The sequence below is a fragment of the Macaca mulatta genome, chromosome 2 (assembly GCF_049350105.2).
Source record: "Macaca mulatta isolate MMU2019108-1 chromosome 2, T2T-MMU8v2.0, whole genome shotgun sequence".
Lineage (NCBI taxonomy): Eukaryota > Metazoa > Chordata > Mammalia > Primates > Cercopithecidae > Macaca > Macaca mulatta.
In genome coordinates, this window is record NC_133407.1 from 155,837,982 (window position 1) to 155,859,571 (window position 21,590).

Sequence of the window (21,590 nt, forward strand, 5' to 3'; positions counted from 1 at the left end):
TGATCTTTTGGTCTAATACTATTTGCTTTCTATATGTGGTGCTCGAATGTTGGATACATATATATTTATATATGCATTGTTATATCCTCTTGCTGAATTGGTCCCTTTATCATTATATAATGATCTTCTTCTTTGTCTCCTTAAAAAGTTGTTGTCTTGAAATCTATTTTTTCTGCTATAAGTATAGCTACTTCTGCTTTTTTTTGGTTTTCATTTGCATGGAGCATATTTTCCATCTGTGTGTGTCTTTATAGGTGAAATACGTTTCTTATAAGCAATAGATCATTGGTTTTTTTTTTTGACAGGGTCTCACTCTGTCACCCAGGCTGGAGTACAGTGGCATGATTATTGCTCACTGCAGCCTTGACTTTCCAGGGTCAAGTGCTCCTCCCACCTGAGCCTCCCAAGTGACTGGGACCACAGGTGCATGCCACCATGCCTGGCAAATTTTGTATTTTTTGTAGAGATGGGGTTTCGCCATGCTGTGCAGGCTGGTCTCAAACTCCTGGGCTCAAGCAATCCACCCACATTGGCTTCCCAAAGTGCTGGGATTACAGGCATGAGCCACCACACCTGGCAGGTCTTGTTTTTTCAATCCATTCAGCCACTGTGTGTCTTTTTATTGGAAAGTTTAGTCCATTTACATTCACTATTATTACTGATAAGTAAGGGCTCACTACGGTCATTTTGTTATTTGTTTTCTGATTATTTGTGGGCTACTCTTCCTTCCTTTTTTCCTTCCTTCCTGTTTTTCTTTTTGTGATGGTGATTTTCTCTGGTGGTATCTTAAATTTCTTGCTTTTTCTTTTTTGTGCGCGTGTTGTAGGTTTTTAAATTTGTGGTTACCATGAAGCTTGCAAATAACATCTGCATAGTTTATTTTCAACTAATGACAACTTAACAACTAATGCCAAAAAAAAAGAAGAACAAAGAGAAAACTAATTAAAAATTCTGCAGTTTAACTTCATCCCCCTGCTTTTTAACTTTTTGTTGTTTCTATGATATATATCTTATTATACTGTCATGTCTTGAAAAGTTATTGTGGTTATTGTTTTTGATAGGTTCATCTTTTATTCTTTCTTCTTAAGATATGAATAGTTTACACACCACAATTACAGTGCTACACTGCTCTGTGTTTATCTGTGTACTTACTATTACCAGTGAGTTTCTCACCTTCAGGTGATTTCTTATTGCTCATTAACATCCTTTTCTTTCAGACTGAAGAATTCACTTTAGCATTTTTTGTAGGACAAGTCTGGTGTTGACGAAATCCCTTAGCTCTTGTTTGTCTAAGGAAGTCTTTATTTCTCTTTTATGTTTGAAGTATATTTTTGCTGGATATGCTATCCTACTATAAAAGGTTTTTTTTTCTTCAGCACTTTATTTATTTATTTACTTATTTTGAGATGGATTCTTGCTCTGCAGTCCAGGCTGGAGTTCTGTGGCGCAATCTCGGCTTACTACAACATCCACCTTCTGGGTTCAAGCGATTCTCCTGCTTCAGCCTCCTAAGTAGCTGGGACTACAGGTAGTAGCATGCCACCACACCTGGCTAATTTTTGTTCTTTTAATAGATATGAGGTTTCGCCCTGTTTGCCAGGCTGGTCTTGAACTCCTGAGCTCAAATGATCCACCCGCCTCGGCTTCCCAAAGTGCTGGGATTACAGGCATGAGCCACCACGCCCAGCCTTCCTTTAGCACTTTAAATATGTCATGCCAATCTTTCCAGGCCTGTAAGGTTCCCACTGAGAAGTCTGCTGCCAGATATATTGGAGCTCCTTTGTATGTTATTTGTTTCTTTTCTCTTGCTGCTTTTAGGAGCCTTTCTTTATTATTGACTTTTGCAAGTTTGATTATTAAATGTCTAGATATAGTCTTATTTGGGTTATATCTGGTGTTCTATAACCTTCTTATACTTGAATATTAATTTTTTTCTCTAGGTTTGGAAAGTTCTATTTATTATCCCTTTGAATAAACTTTCTACCCTGATCTCTCTTTCTATCTTCTTTTAAGGTGAGTAACTCTTATATTTACCCTTTTGAGGCTATTTTCTAGATTTAGTAGACATGCTTCATTCTTTTTTTTTTCCCCTCTTTGCATTTTATTTTCCTTTTCTTCTTCCTCTTCTTCTTCTTCTTCTTTTTTTTTTTTTCTCTCTCTCTTTTTTTTTTTTTTAGACAAAGTTTCTCACCCAGGCTGGAGTGCAATGGTACAATCACAGCTCACTGCAGCCTTGACCTCCCAGGCTCAATTGATTCTCTCACTTCAGCCTCCCAAGTAGCTGGGACTACAGACATGTACAACCACACCCAGCTAATTTATTGTTATTTTAATTTTTTTGTAGAGATGGGGTTTCACCATGTTGCCCAGGCTGGTCTCGAACTTCTGGCCTCAATTGATCTTGGCCTCTCAAAGTGTTGGGATTATAGGCATGAGCCACCATGCCTGGCCACCTCTGTGTATTTGCAAATAGCCTGTCCTTTTTTTTTTTTTCAACAGAGTTTCACTCTTATTGTCCAGGCTGGAGTGCAGTGGCATGATCTCTGCTTACTATAACCTCCGCCTCCCAGGTTCAGGTGATTCTCCTGCTTCAGCCTCCTGAGTAGCTGGATTACAGGCTTCTACCACCGCACCTGGGTAACATTTGTGTTTTTAGTAGAGATGGGGTTTCACTATGTTGGCCAGGCTGGTCTCAAACTCCTGACCTCAAGTGATCTGCCTACCTCAGCCTACCAAAGTGCTGGGATAATAGGCGTGAGCTGCCACGCCTGGCCAAAGAGCTTGTTTTCAAGCTCACTAATGCTTCTGCTTGATCAGTTCTGTTGTGGACTGATACATTCTTCGTATATCAACTGAATTTTTCAGCGCCAGAAGTTCTGTTTGATTCTTTTTAATTATTTCAATCTCTTTGTTAAATTTATCTGATAGGATTATGAATTCCTTCTCTGCATTATCTTAAATTTCATTGAGCTTCCTCAAAAGAGTTATTTTGAATTATCTATCTGAAAGGTCACACATCTCTGTCACTTCAGGATTGATCACTGGTGCCTTATTTCATTTGTTTGGTGAGGTCATGTTTTCCTGGATAGCCTTGATGATGTGGATATTTGCCAAAATCTGGGCATTGAAGAGTTAGGTATTTATTATAGTCTTTGCAGTCTGAGCTTGTTTGTACCCATCCTTCTTGGGAAGGCTTGCCAAGCATTCAAAGGGAATTGAGTGTTGTAATCTGTCTTTGGTCACTGCAGCTGTATCTGCACTAGGGGGCACCCCAAGCCCAATAATGCTGTGACTTTCAGCTGCACAGAGGTACTGCCTTGGTGGTCTTGGGTAAGATCTGGGAGAATTCCCTGGATTACCAGACAGACTCTTGTTCTCTTCCCTTACTTTCCCAGGAACAGAGTCTCTCTGATAGGCTGCCTGAAGCTGGGGGAGAGATGATACAAGCACTTCTGTGGCAACACCACTGGGACTTTGTTGGGTCAGACCCAAACCCAGCACAATACTGTGTCTCACCCAAGGACCATGGTGACCACTGCCTGGCTACTGCCAATGTTCACTCATGGCCTGAAAGCTCTAAAATCAGCATCTGGTGAATCTAGCCAGGCTTGTGTCCTTCCCTCAGAGTGATAAGCTCATCCCCCAGCCCACAGCAAGTCCAGAAATGCCAACCGGGAGCTGGGGCCTGGGGTCAGAAACCTTAGGAATCCATTTGGTGCTCTATTCTCCTGCAGCTGAGCTGGTGCCCAAACCGCAACACAAGTCCTTCCCACTCTTCCCTCCCTTTTCCTCATACAGAAGAACTCTCCTTGTGGTCACCACCAACCCAGGCCCATAGCAAGAACTGCCTGGCTACCGCTGATGCTCACTCAAGATCCAAGGGCACTTCACCTTGTGTTGAATACTGCCGGGCCTGGGTTTCTCCCTTCAGGGCAGTAGGCTCCCCTCCGGCCCGAGGCAAGGCCAATAATGTCATCCAGGAGCTAAGGCCTGGAATTGGGAACCCCAAAAGACCACTTGGTCCTCTACACCACTGTGGCTGAGGTGGTATCCAAATTGCAAGACAAAGTCCCTTTTACTCTTTCCTCTCCTTTCTTCAAACAGAAGGGGTTTCTTTCTGTGGCCATCACAACTGGGAATATCCTGGGTCACCTGAAGCCAGCATGGCACTGGGTCTTACCCAAGGCTCATGGTAAATACTGCCTGGCTACCACTGATGTTTATTCAAGGCCCAAGCCCTCTACTCAGCAGATGAGGAATCCTGCCAGGTCTGGGTTTTTCCCCTTCAAGACGGTGCATTCTCTTTTGTCCCGGGGTGTGTCTAGAAATGTTGTCTGGGAACTATAGGCTGAAATAGGGGCCTCAGGACACTACCTGGTTCCCCATTCTACTATGGCTAAGCTAGTATCCAAGTTGCAAGACAGAGTCCCCTTTACTCTCCTCTCTGCTCTCCTCAAGCAGAAGGAATGAGTCTCTCTGGGAGCTGCAAGCTGCACTGCTTGGCTTTGCAGGAGTGGTGATGCAAGCACTCTCTTGACTGCCCTGGCTATTGTCTTGCTAGGTCACATGCACCCCACATTTACTGGCTCCAAGCCTAGCAGAGCACCAAGATTTGCCCAGGAATTGCAGTCCTTGTGGCCTAGACTGCCTTCCAAGTTTCTATAGAACCCCAGAGCACTTTAGCCTTCGGTGATAAGGCTGGCTGGAACTCAGGTTCTGACCACCGGGATGGATGATTCCCCTCTGGCTAAGGCTGGTCTAAATGCTGTCTGCATGGGTGCTGGTTGAATTCTGCCTTGTGTTGTTTTCTGCTGTGACAGGGCAGCACTGAGTTCCAGTACAAAGTCCCACAATCTCTCTGCCAAGTACATAGATTCTGTCTCTGTGCCATGAGGCCGCAGGCAAGGGATGAGAGATGGGTAGTGCGGGTGAGTCAAGACTGTCTTTCCTACCCTCTTTAGTGCCTCTTCCTTTGATGTGATGTTAAAACCAGGGACTGTGACTGCTCACCTGATTTTTGGTTCTTATGGAGGTGCTTTCTTGTGCAGATAGTTTTTCAATTTGGTTTTCTGCTGGCGGCAGGTAGGGGCAATTGCTGGAGGCTTTATTTGGCCATCTTGCTCTGCCTCCCTCTCATAGGCAACTCCTAGTTGTTTTTTGAATCATGAAAGTATATTGGATTTTGTCAAATGTTTTTTTCTGAATCAATTGAGTTGATCATGTGGGGTTTTTTCCCTACATGATCTATTAATATGGCATATTAATTGTTCTATTAATATGGCATATTACATTGATTTTTGTATGTTAAACTGCCTTTGTCTTTGTAGAATAAATCCCCCTGGTCATGGTGATAATCCTTTAATGCGCTGCTAAACTGGGTTTGCCAGAATTTTGTTGAGAATTGTTGCATCTACATTCATACAGGATCTTGATCTGTTTTGTTGTTTTTGTTGTTGATTTGTTTGTTTTACAGTGTTTTTTTTTGTTTATTTGTTTTGTTTTGTTTTTTGAGATGAAGTCTCCCTCTGTTGCCCAGGCTGGAGTGCAGTGGCGCAATCTCGGCTCACTGCAACCTCTGCCTCCCAGGTTCAAGTGATGCTCTGCCTCAGCCTCCCGAGTAACTGGGATTACAGGTGCCCACCAGTACGCCCGGATAGTTTTTGCATTTTTAGTAGAGATGGGGTCTCTAACTCCTGACCTCAGGTGATCCGCCCTCCTCGGCCTCCCAAAGTGCTGGGATTACAGGTGTGAACGACCACACCCACCCTGTTTTATAATGTTTTTATCTGGCTTTGTTATCAGGGCAGTGCTGGCCTTATAGAATGCATTGGAAAGTGTTCTCTTTAGTTTTTTGGAAGAGTTTGAGAAGGACTGGTGTCTTACTTTTTCACCCAAGCTAAAGTGCAGTGGTGTGATCACAGCTCACTACAGCCTCAAACTCCTGGGCCTGAGTGATCCTACTGCCTCAGCCTCCCAAGTAGCTAAGACTACAGGTGCGCACAACCATGTCTGTAGAGATGGGGTCTTGCTGTTTCCCAACCTGGTCTTGAACTGCTGGCCTCAAACAATCCTCCCACATTACCCTCCCAAAGTGCTGGGGTTACAGGCATGAGCCATTGCTCTTGGTCTGGTGCTAGTTCTTTAAATGTTTGGTAGAAATCAGTAGTTAAGCCATTCAGCTCTAGGCTTTTCTTTATAGGGAGACTTTTGGTTACTGACTCAATCTCCTCACTTGATTACAGTAAGATTTTCTACTTTTTCTTGAGTCAGTTTTGGTAGTCTGTTCATAGTTTGTTTGTTTCAACAAATTTGTCTATTTCATCCAGATTATCCAATTTGTTTATAATTATTTATAGTATTCTCTTATATTTCTTTTTATTTCTGTATAGTAAATAGTAATGTTCCTGCTGTAATTTCTGATTTTATAATTAGTCTTCTCTCTTGTTTTCTTTTTCTTTTTTTTTTTTTTTGAGACGGAGTCTAGCTCTGTCGCCCAGACTGGAGTGCAGTGGCGCGATCTCGGCTCACTGCAAGCTCCGCCTCCCGGGTTCACGCCATTCTCCTGCCTCAGCCTCCGGAGTAGCTGGGACTACAGGCGCCCGCCACCACGCCCGGCTAATTTCTTTTTGTATTTTTAGTAGAGACGGGGTTTCACCGTGTTAGCCAGGATGGTCTCGATCTCCTGACCTCGTGATCCGCCTGCCTCGGCCTCCCAAAGTGCTGGGATTACAGGCTTGAGCCACCGCACCCGGCCCTCTTGTTTTCTTAGTAAATCTAGCTAAAGATTTGTCAGTTTTGTTATTCTTTTCAAAGAACCAACTTTTAGTGTTTTTTTATTTTCTTTGTTTTTCTGTTTCTCTATTTTGTCTCCATTCTAATCTTTTTAAAAAATTGTGGTAAAAGATACGTAACATAAACGATACCATTTTAACCATTTTACGTGTACAGTTAGGCGGCATTAAGTACATTCACATTGTTGTGCAACCATCACTATCATCCATCTCCGGAACTTTTTCATCTTCCCAGATGGAAACCCTGCACCCATTGAATTAGCTCTCTATTTTTCCTTTCCCCAGCCCCTGGCAACCATCATTGTACTTTTTGTCTTTATGAATTTAACTACTTTAGGGAGCTCATATAAGTGGAGTCATACTGTACTTGTCTTTTTGTGACTGGCTTATTTTACCTAACATGATGGCTCAATATTCATCTATATTGTAACATGTGTCAGAATTTTCTTCTTTTTTAGTGCTTAATAATATTCCATCATATGTATATACCATCTTTTAAAAATCAATTATCTGTCAATGGATGCTTAAATTGCTTCTGCCTCTTTCCTCCTGGGACTACTACTACTCTCTAATTTTTATTGTTTCTTTTCTTTTGCTGGTTTTGGATTTAGCTTGTTCTTTTTTGTTGTTGTTATTGTTTTGTTTTTCCTGGTCCCTGTAGGTGCACAGTTAGGTTATGAATTTGAGATCTTTCTTCTTATTATAGATGTTCATAGCTATAAACTTCTCTCTTAACACTGCTTTTGCTGAATCCCATAAGTTTCGGTACATTGTGCTTTTGTTGTCATTCATCTCAAAGTATTTTCTGATTTCCCTTATGATTTCTTCTTTGACCTATTAATTGTTTAAGAACGTATTGTTTAATTTCCACATATTTGTGAATTTTCCTTCTGTTACTGATTTCAAGTTTTATTCCATTGTGACTGGAAAAGTATTATGCATGATTTCAATTTTTAACATTTATTAAAACTTGTTTTGTGGCACCCTGGACTTTTGAGATAGCAGATTCAAGGGAGCAGCAAGAGTAAAAGCTATGTTGCACCAGACTGAAGACTGGGAAGGGAAAGGGGGGCACTTGGCAAGATGAGAACTGTGCTAGGACAGAAATGCAAGTGATGACATTGGGAGGGGGAGGGAGGAGAAAGACTGCACATATCCTGTGGGAATGATCAGGGAGAATAGATGGAAATACAGGAAAAGGAAGGTAATGGGTGGAGCAAGGCCTTTGAGAGATGGAATGGGGCCCAGGTTGTTATCTGAGACCCAGATAGTAGAGATGCCTTGGCTAGAAGGAAGGTCATACCTGCCTTTGAGTCAGCATACAAGGAGAATTCAGCAGTGCTTGGCACACAGTAGAAGCTTAGGGTAGAGTCTGAGAGTTGTTTTCCAATCTATCTTCTCCTCTCTTTACATAGGAATTGAATTTTTAACTGGACACATATCCATCCAGTGTAAGACATCCAGTGTAAGACTACATTTCTCAGCCTCCTTTGCAGCTAGTTCTAGCCATTTGATTAAGTGCTGGCCCCTGGGATATGAGTAGAAATGATGGTGCAACTTCAATGTAAAGGTTAAAGGGAAGGAGCATGTCCTCTTCTTTCCCTTTTTTCCTTCTAGTTGGTGCAATTTCAGCCCTTTTGGGAGGAGTTTGAGCAGCTGTCTTGGACCACATGATAAACGGTGTGTGTGGGAAGTGGCAGAGCCACATCATAGAAGGACCAAGGCCCTTACTGATTGTAAAGCCAGCCCACCTGCTGGCATGCCTGCTTGGACTTTATGTGAGATAAAGTGACTTTTCTCTTGTTTGATCCACTGTTATTTTAGATCTCTCTGTTACTGCAGGTGAACTAATCTTTTAACCAATATAACATTTACTGCTGGGTGTGATGGCTCATGCCTGTAATCTCAGCATTTTGGGAGGTCAAGGCAGGAGGATTGCTTGAGTCCAGGAATTCAAGACCAGCCTAGCCAACACAGCAAGACCCCGTCTTTACAAAAAATAGAAAAAATTAGCTGGGTGTGGTGGTGCATGCCCAGCTACTTGGGAGGCTGAGATGGGAGGATCACTTGAAGCTCCCCAAAAAACTAATACATTTATTTATTTATTTATTTATTTATTTATTTATTATTTTTAAAACAGGGTCTCACTCTGTCGCCTAGGCTGGAGTGTAGTGGTGTGATCTCGGCTCACTGCAACCTCTGCCTTCTGGGTTCAAGCAATTCTTCTGCCTCAGCCTCCCGAGTAGCTGGGACTACAGGTGTGTGCTGCCATGCCTGGCTAATTTTTGTATTTTTAGTAGAGACAGGGTTTCACCATGTTGACCAGGCTGGTCTCGAACTCCTGACCTCAAGTGATCTGCCCGCTTTGGCCTCCCAAAGTGTTGGGATTACAGGCATGAGCCACTGCACCCTGCCGAATAACACCATTTAATCATTACTTGGGTTGCTCCAGTTGAGGCTGGAGACCATGACTGTGCAGTGTTTCCAGGGCACCACTGGGTAACTGCATCCTGCCACACACAGAGCCCTCAGGAGGCAGCGGAGAAGGCAGAGGGAGGCTTGATCTGGGCTTGTGGGTTCAAAGGTCAGGTGTGATAGAAGTCAAGGTAAGGAAGGAGCAGAAGGGTCAGGAAACAAGTGATTGAGATAATCAAGCTTGGGCTGGAGAAACAGAGGTCAAAGGCCTGGAGGTGAAAGAGCAAAGGTCATGGGAGTAAGGGAATAAGAGGGTCATGGGAGTGAGGGAATGAGAGCTGGCAGGTCTAGGGTTGTCACAGCACAATTCTGGAATGTAGTAGTCCACACAATTACTTACATATGTGTCACTGCATTGATATGGATTTTTCAGTACCCACAGATAGAAATCTAACTGAAACATCTTAAGCCCCAAAGTAAATGCCATGTTACACTGCAAGTAACGCGAGGATGATGCAGGAATATAAAGGATTTCATCAGGAATCTCTTTCTGTCAGCTTTCCTTTCCTCTATCTTGGCTTCATTTTCAGGTACAGTCTCCCCATGAAGTAGCAAAGAAGACCAGCCTGCAGATCCATGACCTATGTTTTCTCTCCTGATATGTCCAGTAAATTGCCAGGACTGACTGTCATTGAACTAGCTGCTCACATTTCTGAGCCAATCACAGTGTCTGAGAGGATGGGATACTGATAGGTCAGGCCAGGGCCACGTGTTTACCAGTGAAACAAACACGGGGTGTGGGGTCAGTTCGTCCAAATTACCTGGACTCAAAGTGGCAGAACGGTCATTTCCTGAAAGAAAATGGGAGTGATGGTGCGCAGAAGTGGGATGGACGCTGGTCAGGAATAACCCTGTCCACTGCAGCAGGCCTCACTTGCTGTTTATTGGACTTGTCTAGCTTGGATACTAGCCTGCCACATTACTTTCTGTTGAAATGAAAGAAATCGTCTGACTTTGCAGCCAGGTCCAGCATCTTTGCACACTGGATCTGTGTCAGGCATTTGCTCGATTTGTGACCTTGGACAAATCCTGTCACCCCTGGGGTCTCAGTTTCATCACCTATAAAATGAGAATGCTAGGCTAGATCAGTAACTTTTCTTTTTATTTTTTTGAGATGACTCTCGCTCTGTTGCCCAGGTTGGAGTGCAATGGCACAATCTTGGCTCACTGCAACCTCCACCTCCCGGGTTCAAGTGATTCTCGTGTCTCAGCCTCCTGAGTAGCTGGGGTTACAGGTTTCTGCTACCACGCCCAGGTAATTTTTGTATTTTTAGTAGAGATGGGGTTTTGCCATGTTAGCCGGGCTGGTTTCGAACTCCTGACCTCAGGTGATCCACCTGCCTCAGCCTCCCAAAGTGCTGGGATTATAGGCGTGGACCACTACACCTGGCCCATCAGTGATTTTTTAACTGTTCTTTAGCACTAAAAAAAAAAAAAAAAAAAAAAGAAGGAACAACTCTGGTGGAAGTGGGGGCATGGAGCTGGTATCCCACACTCTTAGCATTCCCTTTCCCCACCTGTACTGGCCACAGAAAGATTCCACAACTGCTGGGAATGTGGTTTGAAAACCACTAGACCAAGTAATCCAGGGGATATTCCTCTGTGCTCTAAAATCCTCATTCTCCCTTCCTCTTTTTGGGCTAGAAGGAAATCCTTCTCTTTGTGCCAAAAGATACAAAGATTAGGGCCAAAATAATAAGTGTAAAAAATGGTTTTTTCCCTAATTGGACAATACACAAAGAAGTCAGTCCCATAGAATGCTTCACTTTGACTACTAGTTGGTGGAAAATTTTCCTTCTCCATACAGAAAAAGGAATTGCTTCTTATCTAAGAGTAATGACCAGGAACAAGTCAATGAGGGGCTAAGCAACTTTGTGAGGTGCTGTCTCTAGTGCTGATGAACCACATGCCACTAGTAACAACCTCAGCCTTCCAAGGCCGCCTGAGCCTCTGTTCTTTTGGGCCCTGAAAATGCCAGAAGATTCCATTCTCTGATGGAAATCATTACCAAGACCTACAAAAGCCACCGTATAAAATACATGCAGCAAAACTGATAAATTCAAGTGTATGTGTTTGTGTGTGGTCTAGAACATTAATTGAATTCATGAGAAGCCTTAATTGTGAGCTGTGTTTTAGGCTGTGTGCCAGGCACTTAGGTTAAAATGGTAAACAATCAAATGTGGTCTACACCCTCAAAAGGCCTGCAGTTTACTGGGAGAGACAAACATTGACCCAGTAATTATGCAAATCACTAGAAGCCTAGATTCAAAAGAAAAGAAAAAAAATATAGAAACCTAGATTCAAAACTTAGAATCAAGATGTACAAGGAAGTGTGATTTCAGGTCTGTCTCAATTCTAATATAAACTCTCCTGCACTCTGGGCAAGTCCTTCCCTTCCTCTGGATGTTAGTATCTTCTTCTGTAAAAATGGTGTCATACCATTTGCTTCTGAGGAAATCTCGCCCATTTGTCAGAATTCAGCCAAGGCAACATCACCTTCATGGTGCTTTCCCTGGCTCTCCAGGCTGTTCCTGGGGCTTCTGCTCTGGTCTTCTTGCCACCTGGGTGTACCTGTCTCACCACATCTCATGTTACAAGTTTTCTAAGCAAGGAGTAAGCTCATCAAGACTTTTATCCCTGTATCCCCAGTGCATTGTGGTGTCTGGCTCGTGTTTGTTAAATGGATGGATGGATGGATGGATGACAAGTACAATTGTGGTGCAGGTTGTGCGAATATCATTATGAAACCTGAAGGGACAATTTGCTGGCTGATTGTCTCAGCTGAAATAATGGGACAGTATGAGCATTATTATATAGGTTTTGAAGCCTGAAGATTTCTAGTTCTGATTCTTTGTGGTGCTTTCTTGGGCGGATGGGCCTCTTTCTGCTTGTCTGTAGCTGCATTCGTAATTACACTACCTTACAGGGCTGTAGAGTTTTGAAAACTGCAAAATGTTATTTACAGTCAACTGAACTGAACTTAGCAGGAACCTTATCTCTCGGCGGAGGATGGAGATTAGAAGCAGGGGAAGACAATTCCACGGAAGGAGTGGTGGGTTGCGCTGGGCCTTTCCAGACGAGATGCAAAGGTCTGGGAGTCAGAAAACATTGGTTAGTAACCAATCTCAGTTTAAGCTCTGAACCTCAGTTCTTCTATTTCCAAAACGGAAATAATAACTTGAGCTTCGCGTAAGAGTATGACGTTCAAACGTGATAATGGATAGGACGGAAGGATTAGGAGTGGTACCCGGGGGCCACTACCTCGTGCAACGCCCCAGCCCGAAATCAAATCCGGGGCGTGGTCCCACTGTGCTACCGACCCCAGCCTGGGCAGGAAGCGCCGGCTGCGGGGGAAGCCAACCCAGAGACACAGCCGGAAGTGAGTGACTGGAGCTCCAGCAGCAGCCGCGATGGGCGCAGCCGTGAGCCTATGGAGAGCGGAGGCGTTCCCGCTTCCACCAATGGAAGGCCAACCTAGGCGGGCCTTTGCAAATTGCCCTAGTAACGGCCGCATGGTAACTCGGGCGCTGGGCGCACTGTCCTATCTGCTGGTTTTCCACGCTGGTTTTAGCTCCCGGCGTCCGCAAAATGAAAATTGAGGAGGTGAAGAGCACCACGAAAACGCAGCGCATCGCTTCCCACAGCCACGTGAAAGGGCTGGGGCTGGACGAGAGCGGCTTGGCCAAGCAGGCGGCCTCAGGGCTCGTGGGCCAGGAGAACGCGCGAGAGGTGTGGCCAGCGGACCAGGGAGTTGGGGGCTCCGAGCAGGGCTGCTGCGGCGAGAGAGCTGCTGAAGTCGGTGGCTCGGGGCGGGATGCGCGCGCCAGGGGTCTCCCGCCATAGTTGCCTCAGGGAAGTGAAAATAGGCCAGGGGCTCGGGGAGGGGCGCCGCCCTGGAGCTGGGTGAGGGGCCGCCCCAGGAAAACTAATGACCACCCACTGGGGCCAGTTGACGGTTTGCTTCAACTCATGGACAAGTACTAATGGAAACCCACACAACCCCGTCCCCTTAATCCATGCTGAGCTCTATTCGCGACACTTATTTCCCGGGATACAGCGGGAGATAAGATAGGAGGTTACATTTTAGTGTAGTGAGAGACGATAAACGTGTACATCAATAAACAAAAATGATTATCTTGGTGGGGTTAGTTACTGCAGAACTTTGTCGGCCACGGTAAGGAAATTGGATTTTATTGTGAACGCACTGGCAGGCCGTGGGACGGTTTAAAGTAGGGAATTGACTAAACTTTAAAAGCTCGTTTTGGTTCCCAGGACCCGGGAGCTGAGGGAGAGAAGTGGGAATTAGGGAGAAGAGCAATCTGGTTTATTTATCCCTCCAAGCATCCTTTTTGACCATTCCAATTAAATCTCCTTTTTCTGAGTGCTAGTGATGCCAAGTACTTTCACATACATTATTGGTTTTTGGCAGGTGAAAATATTGAGTTGGGGAGAGGGCACTTCACCATATACTTGACACTCGTTTTAGTAATGGTAAAGCGGGGATTTGCGCTCACATGTATTTCTGACTCCCAAATCAGTGCTCTATGATGACATAGCCACTCTCTCTGCCTGCTGTTGTCTGAGGTCACAGCCATGCCCCTTGGCCTTTGCAGAGCCTTAGCTTGTACAAAAATCTTCACTTAATACAAAGTTAAGCTACTGCCTCTTAGCCTGATTTTTCTAAATAGAAAGGGCTCAAAAGAAAAACCTCGGGTTTCCATTTTGAGCATCATCTTTCCAAAAAGGAAGTGTTTGACCCTGTCTTACTAAGCAGCTATTACTGCAAGTAGCTAACATTGGTTGAGTGCTTTCCATGTGCCAAGCACTGTGCTAAGTAGCTGTGTGTCCATTGCCTTGTCATATCCAACGAATTAGTTGTCCCTTCCCTGCGTTAGTATGACAGTTTTCAGACATACAAAAAAAGTTGAAAGACTTGTATAGTAAGTACCTGTGTACCTAAATTCTATGATTAACATTTTACTATGCTGCTTTATCATATATCTTTCCATGTGTGCCTCTCCCAATCCACTTTTACATTTCAAGGTGAATTGCAGGCATCACTACACTTCACCCCTACACCCTTTAACATGTGTGCCATTGACTAGTATGAACTCTGTTCAAGTGAGGAAATTCTGGTTCATAGAGGTCAAGTAAGTAGGTCCAAGGTTACTCATCTGGTAAGTGGGAGAGTATTTTAACTCAAGTCTATGTATTTAATCCCAGAGTCCATGCTCTTAACTGATGTTGTATGCTTAAGACCCACCTCAGCTACCAGGTTCTTGTGTGATTCTGGTCACATCAGTAACCTGAAAAATGAGAGTTAGACTAGGTGATCATTTAAAGACCCTTCCAATTCTTTTTAAATGTTAGAATTCAAGCTTATCTCACCTGAGAGAAGTTGGAGTGGAAACTGAGGGAGAATAGATGGAAGAGGTCCTGGTCTGTAAATAAAAGCACATATCCAAGGTTTGTAAAGTCTCTTCTACCTTGAGTTTTCCAAAGAGCTTCAGTGCTGAGGATTATATGACAAGGTTGTATGGAAAGATCATAGTAGGTTTTTTTGTTTTTGTTTTTGTTTTTGTTTGAGATGAAGTTTCGCTCTTGTTGCCCAGGCTGGAGTGCAATGGTGCGATCTCGGCTCACTGCCACCTCTGCCTCCCGGGTTCAAGTGATTCTCCTGCTTCAGCCTCGTGAGTAGCCATGATTACAGGCGCCCACCACCATGCTCGGCTAATTTTTGTATATTTAGTAGAGACAGGGTTTCACCTTGTTGACCAGGCTGGTCTTGAACTCCTGACCTCAGGTGATCCACCCGCCTCGGCCTCCAAAAGTGCTGGGATTACAGGCATGAGCCACCGCGCCTGGCTAGGCTTTTTATCTGTTTAGAAATATAGCATCTGGGCTGGGCGCAGTGGCTCACACCTGTAATCCCAGCACTTTGGGAGGCCAAGGCAAGTGGATCACCTGAGGTCAGGAGTTCGAGACCAGCCTGGCCATCATAACAAAATCCTGTCTCTACTAAAAATACAAAAATTAGCCAGGTGTGGTGGCATGTGCCTGTAGTCTGAGCTACTCGTGAGGCTGAGGCAGGAGACTCACTTGATCCTGGGAGGCGGAGGTTGCAGTGAGCTGAGATTGCGCCATTGCACTGCAGCCTGGGTGACAGTGAGACTCCATCTGAAAAAGTAGCATCTGAAGAATATCTTCTAGGTTCTATTAAGGGCAGTGTGCTTTGGTAACTGAAGTGGAAATGGGATGGATATAGCATACACACACATATTCCTTACTTTTCTTTTTTTTTTTTTTGAGAGGGAGCTTTACTCTGTCGCCCAGGCTGGAGTGCAGTGGCGCCATCTTGGCTCACTGCAAGCTCCACTTCCCAGGTTCACGCCATTCTCCTGCCTCAACCTCCCCAGTAGCAGACGGATCACAAGGTCGGGAGATTGAGACCATCCTGGCTAACACGGTGAAACCTCATCTCTACTAAAAATACAAGAAATTAGCTGGGTGTGGTGGCAGGCACCTGTAGTCCTGACATATTTTTTGAGGGGCTGCTATAAGTGTGAGACCAAGGTACTTCACTGTCCATGAGGAATAGAGGTAGAAGAGGTAAGATGTATTCACAAGACTCTGGCAGTGTGGTCACTGCCCAGAGAGAAGAGCACCTTTTAGATAGTCACATATTCAGTTATTAAATCAGTGTAGCAAACCTTATATTATGCAGTCTTGAGATATAGATGCTCAGCTAGTGTAACTTTCTCAGTGTTCCCCCCTTATAGTCAAATATTCTAAAATATATGATGGTCCGTAGCCCATTTATGGAATATGTGTATGTATATATACACACGTGTACTGCAAATGGTTAATAAAATTCAGAGATTTATAATGTATTTAAAATATACTAACAGATGATAAAGTAATTTAATCTTGAGGATTCAAAACATATTCAATGGATCTAATAGTGCCATAGGCTTAACTTCACAATCAGTATTTACAGTGTTCACTGATGACCAGCTAGTACTCTATGTCATTGATTCTTACCGCTTAGTAGGTTACTTTGGGAATTTGATGAAATCTATGGATCCTTTCCCTGGAAAAAAATGTATATGAATATAAACACAGTTTTGTTCCCAAATTCAAGAGGTATTTGGGCCCCTGGTGTCTATCCCTGTACCCTGGGCCAGAAATCAGTGTTCTACTTGTACTCATACTGTGCATTCTTCATACAGTAGCCAGCACCATGTTTTAAAAACAAATTATAACATGACATGTAGTCTTCAAGACCTTTTCAGTGGCTTCCTATTATTTATGTAGAGTAAAATCCAAACTCTACCACAGACTATACGTTCCTGCTCTGCATTCTGGCCGCTGCCTACCTCTTCAACCTCATCTTCGTGGTCTTTTTCACCATGCTTTGGTCACTGCAACCTTTCTATCCCTTGGATACGCCAAGCTCGTTTCTGCTTTGGATTTTCTGAATTTGCTGTTTTCTTTGCCTGTAACACTGACTCCTGCTTCTCCCAGAGGTTCACATATCAAATTAAATGTCATCAGAAAGACATTTCAGGATCACTTTCTAGCCACTGATTCTCTCTCATCATCCCTTTTTCTTCATAGTGGTAATGAAGATCACGTGTGCAATGTTTGTATGTTTGTCTCCCTCACTAAAACATGAGCTCCACAAGTACAAGGCTTTTCTGCTTTGCCTCCGTTACCCTCGGCACCTAGAATGGTGTCTGCAGTGCACCGGCACTCAGTGTTAGTTGGATGAGTGTGTGAATTGTATAGGCCAGGGACTGAGTTTTTTCCCCCTGTGAAATATTTTAATACTGATTTATTCTTTCCACTGTGGCGTGTAGGCATGTGGCGTCATAGTAGAATTAATCAAAAGCAAGAAAATGGCTGGAAGAGCTGTCTTGTTGGCAGGACCTCCTGGAACTGGCAAGGTACTCATTTTCTCTCATTTTTTAAATCTACCCAAGAGAATGATCCTAGTGTCTAAGCCAAATTGAATTCATGTCTTAACTAGTCTTTGTTTAGCTAAATGGGTTATATGTATGTTTTTAAAACTAATGTGCAGTAATACAATTGTGTATCTAAAATCCCTGCTTCTGAAATTCAAATTATCCTGGCCTACCTCCAGAGAAGAGAGAATGAAGTCCTTGAAGGGGTCTTATTGTCTCTAGAATTTGTCCTTTATCTCTTTCAAGTCTCCTTTGCTGTGGAAATACATTTCTGTTGGCCTAGGGCTTCATAAAGATTTTCTGAGTGACATCTTATTTGAGGGGACAAAAAAATGAGTCAACAAGTGTTCTTCCAAATGCTAGCTTTACCCATTGCTATTGTGGCTGTGTGAGAGATGAAAAAAAGAAAAACGAGAATTAGAGACATGATTTTTATCTTCAAGGGGCTTACAGTCTCTCCAGGGCAGAAAGAAAGGAAATCATGACAGTACAAGAGGACTCAGTATGAGTGCTCAGCTTTGAGGTATTGACTAATATTAAATGCAGCTGGAATTTGAGCAGGAGGCAGCACTGCGGGCTGGTACAGCTGGAAGGGTTGAGACTTGACATTTTCCCTTCAGAGCTAGGAGAGGATTTGGCTTTACAGGGAAGATAAGGGCCTTTAAAGGCAGAGGACACCGTGTGACTTCTTGGGATTTGTGAGGGGACTGGCCAGATACTTGAAATTCACCAGAGTTCCCAATCTGAGCTTGCTTATTCTTCAAAAGGGCCGCTTGATGTGAGCAAGTGGGAGCTTGGGGTTGTGTGTGAAAAGAGATGGGCTTTAAATTCCAGCTCTGGTATTGACTCGCTGTGAGACCTGAGGCAGGTCCCTTTTTTTTTTTTTTTTTTTTTGAGACAAAGTCTCGCTCTGTCGCCCAGGCTGGAGTGCAGTGGCGCAATCTCGGCTCACTGCAAGCTCCGCCTCCCGGGTTCACGCCATTCTCCTGCCTCAGCCTCCTGAGTAGCTGGGACTACAGGCGCCCGCCACCGTGCCCGGCTAATTTTTTGTATTTTTAGTAGAAACGGGGTTTCACCGTGGTCTCGATCTCCTGACCTTGTGATCCGCCCGCCTCGGCCTCCCAAAGTGCTGGGATTACAGGCGTGAGCCACCGCGCCCGGCATTAGGTCCCTTAACTTTTCTGAGCAAAAGCATACTCTACCTATTTCAAGCAGTTATTAAACTGATCGGTTGTAAGATAATGACTTGCATTATAATTTGGAAATGATTATTGATCATGTATCTTATATTGGTGTCTTACAAGGGGAAGAAGTGTTGTATTTGTGAACAGTTTTTTCTCTTCCTATATAAAAGCAAATTGTGAACAGTTTTTTTAAACTGTAAAGCGCCATACAGATGTGAGCTTCAGTTACCTCTCTCCAGGCAACATTAGCTTGTCCAGCGCATTTACCATTTATTTGCTTGCAATTCCTTACATCTTAGACCTCTTTCCCTCCATTTTTCTTCTTCCTAAAGTAAATAATTTAGAAATTCCTTCTAGAAGTTTGTTGGTGGAAAGTCTCTCAGGTTTGCGTTCATTATGTTACCCTTGTTTTGAAAAAGAGTTATGTTGGCTGTATAATTCAGTTGACAGATACTTTCTTCTGTGCTATTTCACAGTACTCTCTCAATGTTATTTGCTCCTTTGGCTTCTGTTGTTTTTGAGAAGTCTAATTTTGAGGGTTTTGACTCTTCTTTCTGCATGTTTTTGAGATGTTTTTGGTTTTGATGTTTCACTATGATATGTCAGAGTGGATTAATTTTTGTTTATCCTGCTTAATGCTAATTATGCTTCCTGAATCTGAGTATTATGTCTCTGCTCAATTCTGGAAAATTGTCAGCCTTAGGAGAATCGCTTGAACCCAGGAGGCGGAGGTTGCAAGGAGCCAAGATCGCGCCATTGCACTCTAGTCTGGGTGATAGAGCAAGACTCCGTCTTAAAAAAAAAAAAATGTCAGCGTTAATCTCTTCAGCCATTGCCTTTCCTCATTCTTGTTGTTGTCTCCTTCTGGAACTCCAGTGAGATGAGGTTAAGATTGCAGTGGTTTTCAACCTGGGGCAATTTTGCCTTTCCAGGGGCCTTTGACAATGTCTGCAGACATTTTTGGTTCTCACAACTTGGTTGGGGGTGCTACTGTCATCTAGTGGGTGGAGGCCAGGGATGCTACTAAACATCTTACAGTGCACAGAGCAGTTTCCATAATAAGGAATTATCTGGCCACAAACATCATAGACCCAAGCTGAGAAACCCTGGACTAGAGCTTCTTGTTTTGGCCTCTTTGTCTTTTGGCCTCTCATATTTGTTACCTTTTTGACTCTGCCAAATTATGGGTAATTTCTTTTAGATCTTTGTTTCGGTCTAATTGTCTCTTAAGCTGTGATTAAGTGACTGATTAATCCAGTCTGTTGAGTATTTTTTTCCTTTTCATTTTGAAAAGTTTGGAACCTACAAAAAAGTTGAAAGAATAGTGTGATGAGCCCCTTTATACCCTATAACTAGATAGCCAGTTATAAATATTTTGTGACATTGGCTTTTTCTCTAGTTTATTTCTGAACCACTTGAAAGTAAGTTGTAAGGATGTCTTCCTACATGACCAGGATGCCATCATCAGACCCACCTTGCTAATGCTATTATATTCCCCCAATTTTTGTCAATTAAAAATTAAATTAATTAATTTTTAAAAAATGAGGAGCAGAGCCAGGCAGAGAATAGTGTCTCAGGAACCAAGGAAGGAGAACCTTTAAAGAAAGGAGTAGGTAACCATATCAACTGCGGTAGAGAAATCACAAAGATGAAGGAGTCTGGCAGCTCATCATATGATTCCATGAGCAGTTAACAAATGTGCTTTCAAAGACAACGAAGTTAAATTGTTTTATTTATTTATTTATTTATTTATTTTTTTTTTTGAGACGGAGTCTGGCTCTGTCACCCAGGCTGGAGTGCAGTGGCCGGATCTCAGCTCACTGCAAGCTCCGCCCCCCGGGTTTACGCCATTCTCCTGCCTCAGCCTCCCGAGTAGCTGGGACTACAGGCGCCCGCCGCCTCGCCCGGCTAGTTTTTTGTATTTTTTAGTAGAGACGGGGTTTCACCGTGTTCGCCAGGATGGTCTCGATCTCCTGACCTAGTGATCCGCCCGTCTCGGCCTCCCAAAGTGCTGGGATTACAGGCTTGAGCCACCGCGCCCGGCCTAAATTGTTTTAATGAAAAGAAAATATAGATGATAGAAATTAGAAAACATCTTTCCAAGTTGTTTCAGTTTTCGGCTTTTTGAAAAACACCAGAATATCAAAATGCAATCAAAGGTTACACACTGCATGAATTGTTATAATGTCTTTTCTTTCTTTAATTCTTCTTTTTTTTTTTTTTTTGAGATGAAGTCTCACTCTCTTGCCCAGGCTGGAGTACAGTGGCGTGATCTTGGCTCACTGCAACCTCTGCCTCCCGAGTTCAAACGATTCTCCTGCCTCAGCCTCCTGAGTAGCTGGGATTACAGGTGCCTGGCTCATTTTTGTATTTTTAGTAGAGATGGGGTTTCATCATGTTGGTCAGGACTGGTCTCGAACTCCTGACCTTAGGTGATCCACCTGCCTAGGCCTCCCAAAGTGCTGGGATTACAGGCATGAGCCATCGTGCCTGGCCCCCAGGTGTATTTTGTTATGGCCCACCTTTTCTACTTATGTGTGGCCCTTCAAGAGTCCTCTTTTTATGTTTGTTTTTTTAATTGTAAGGTTTCGTTTGTTTGTTTGTTTGTTTTTTGAGACAGTTTCACTTTGTCACCCAGGCTGGAGTGCAGTGGTCTGTTGCCCAGGCTGGAGTGCCGTGGTCTGTTACCCAGCCTGGAGTGCAGTGATCTCGGCTCACTGCAGTCTTTACCTCTTGGGTTGGGGTGATCCTCCCACCTCAGCCTCCTGAGTAGCTGGGACTACAGGTGCACACCACCATGCCTTGGCTAATTTTTGTTATTTTTGTAGAGATAGGGTATCGCCATGTTGCCCAGGCTGGTGTTGAACTCCTGGGCTCAAGCAATCCACCTGCCTCGGTCTCCCAAAGTGCTGGGGTTGCAGGTGTGAGCCACCGCACCCGGTCCTGGTTTTATTCAGGGGTTTCTATCTAAGTGCTATATCTTCTTGAGCTTTCCTGTATCCACAGTCTCCGAACTTTCAAGGCAAGTGGTTTACTGCTCTGAGTGTTATTATTTATTCGATTCTATGAACAGGTCTATGCAGCACGCTGTAGTAGGTGTAGGAATAGTAGCCATGTCATATACTTTCTCTCTGGAAGCCTTTAAATAGAGGAAACGAGACACACGTGTTTTGTAA

General features: G+C 43.7%; 1 protein-coding gene and 1 long non-coding RNA gene across 6 annotated transcripts in view; one reads left to right on the plus strand and one right to left on the minus strand.

The window, feature by feature from the left end:
• Window positions 1-21,590, plus strand: part of RUVBL1 (RuvB like AAA ATPase 1) — a 97,362-nt gene that overhangs the window by 25,051 nt on the left and 50,721 nt on the right. For 3 of the 5 annotated variants that reach the window (XR_013413383.1, XR_013413384.1, XM_077990643.1), the window contains exons 1-2: window positions 12,755-12,995; window positions 17,126-17,212. Coding sequence is in view for 3 of the 5 variants with exons in the window: in XM_077990643.1 (XP_077846769.1) it covers window positions 12,855-12,995; window positions 17,126-17,212 (228 nt within the window). In the remaining 2 variants the exon portion in view is untranslated. Of the gene's footprint in view, window positions 1-12,754; window positions 12,996-17,125; window positions 17,213-21,590 lie in introns of those variants that run through there. The other 2 variants (NM_001266990.1, XM_077990644.1) reach the window with 2 other exon arrangements.
• LOC144339346 (uncharacterized) overlaps window positions 12,779-21,590 on the minus strand; it is a 31,561-nt gene continuing 22,749 nt past the window's right edge. The window contains exons 2-3 of the long non-coding RNA XR_013414319.1: window positions 15,416-15,588; window positions 12,779-14,091 (exon numbers count right to left, since the gene is read on the minus strand). This is a non-coding gene — a long non-coding RNA (uncharacterized LOC144339346). The remainder of the gene's footprint in view (window positions 14,092-15,415; window positions 15,589-21,590) is intronic.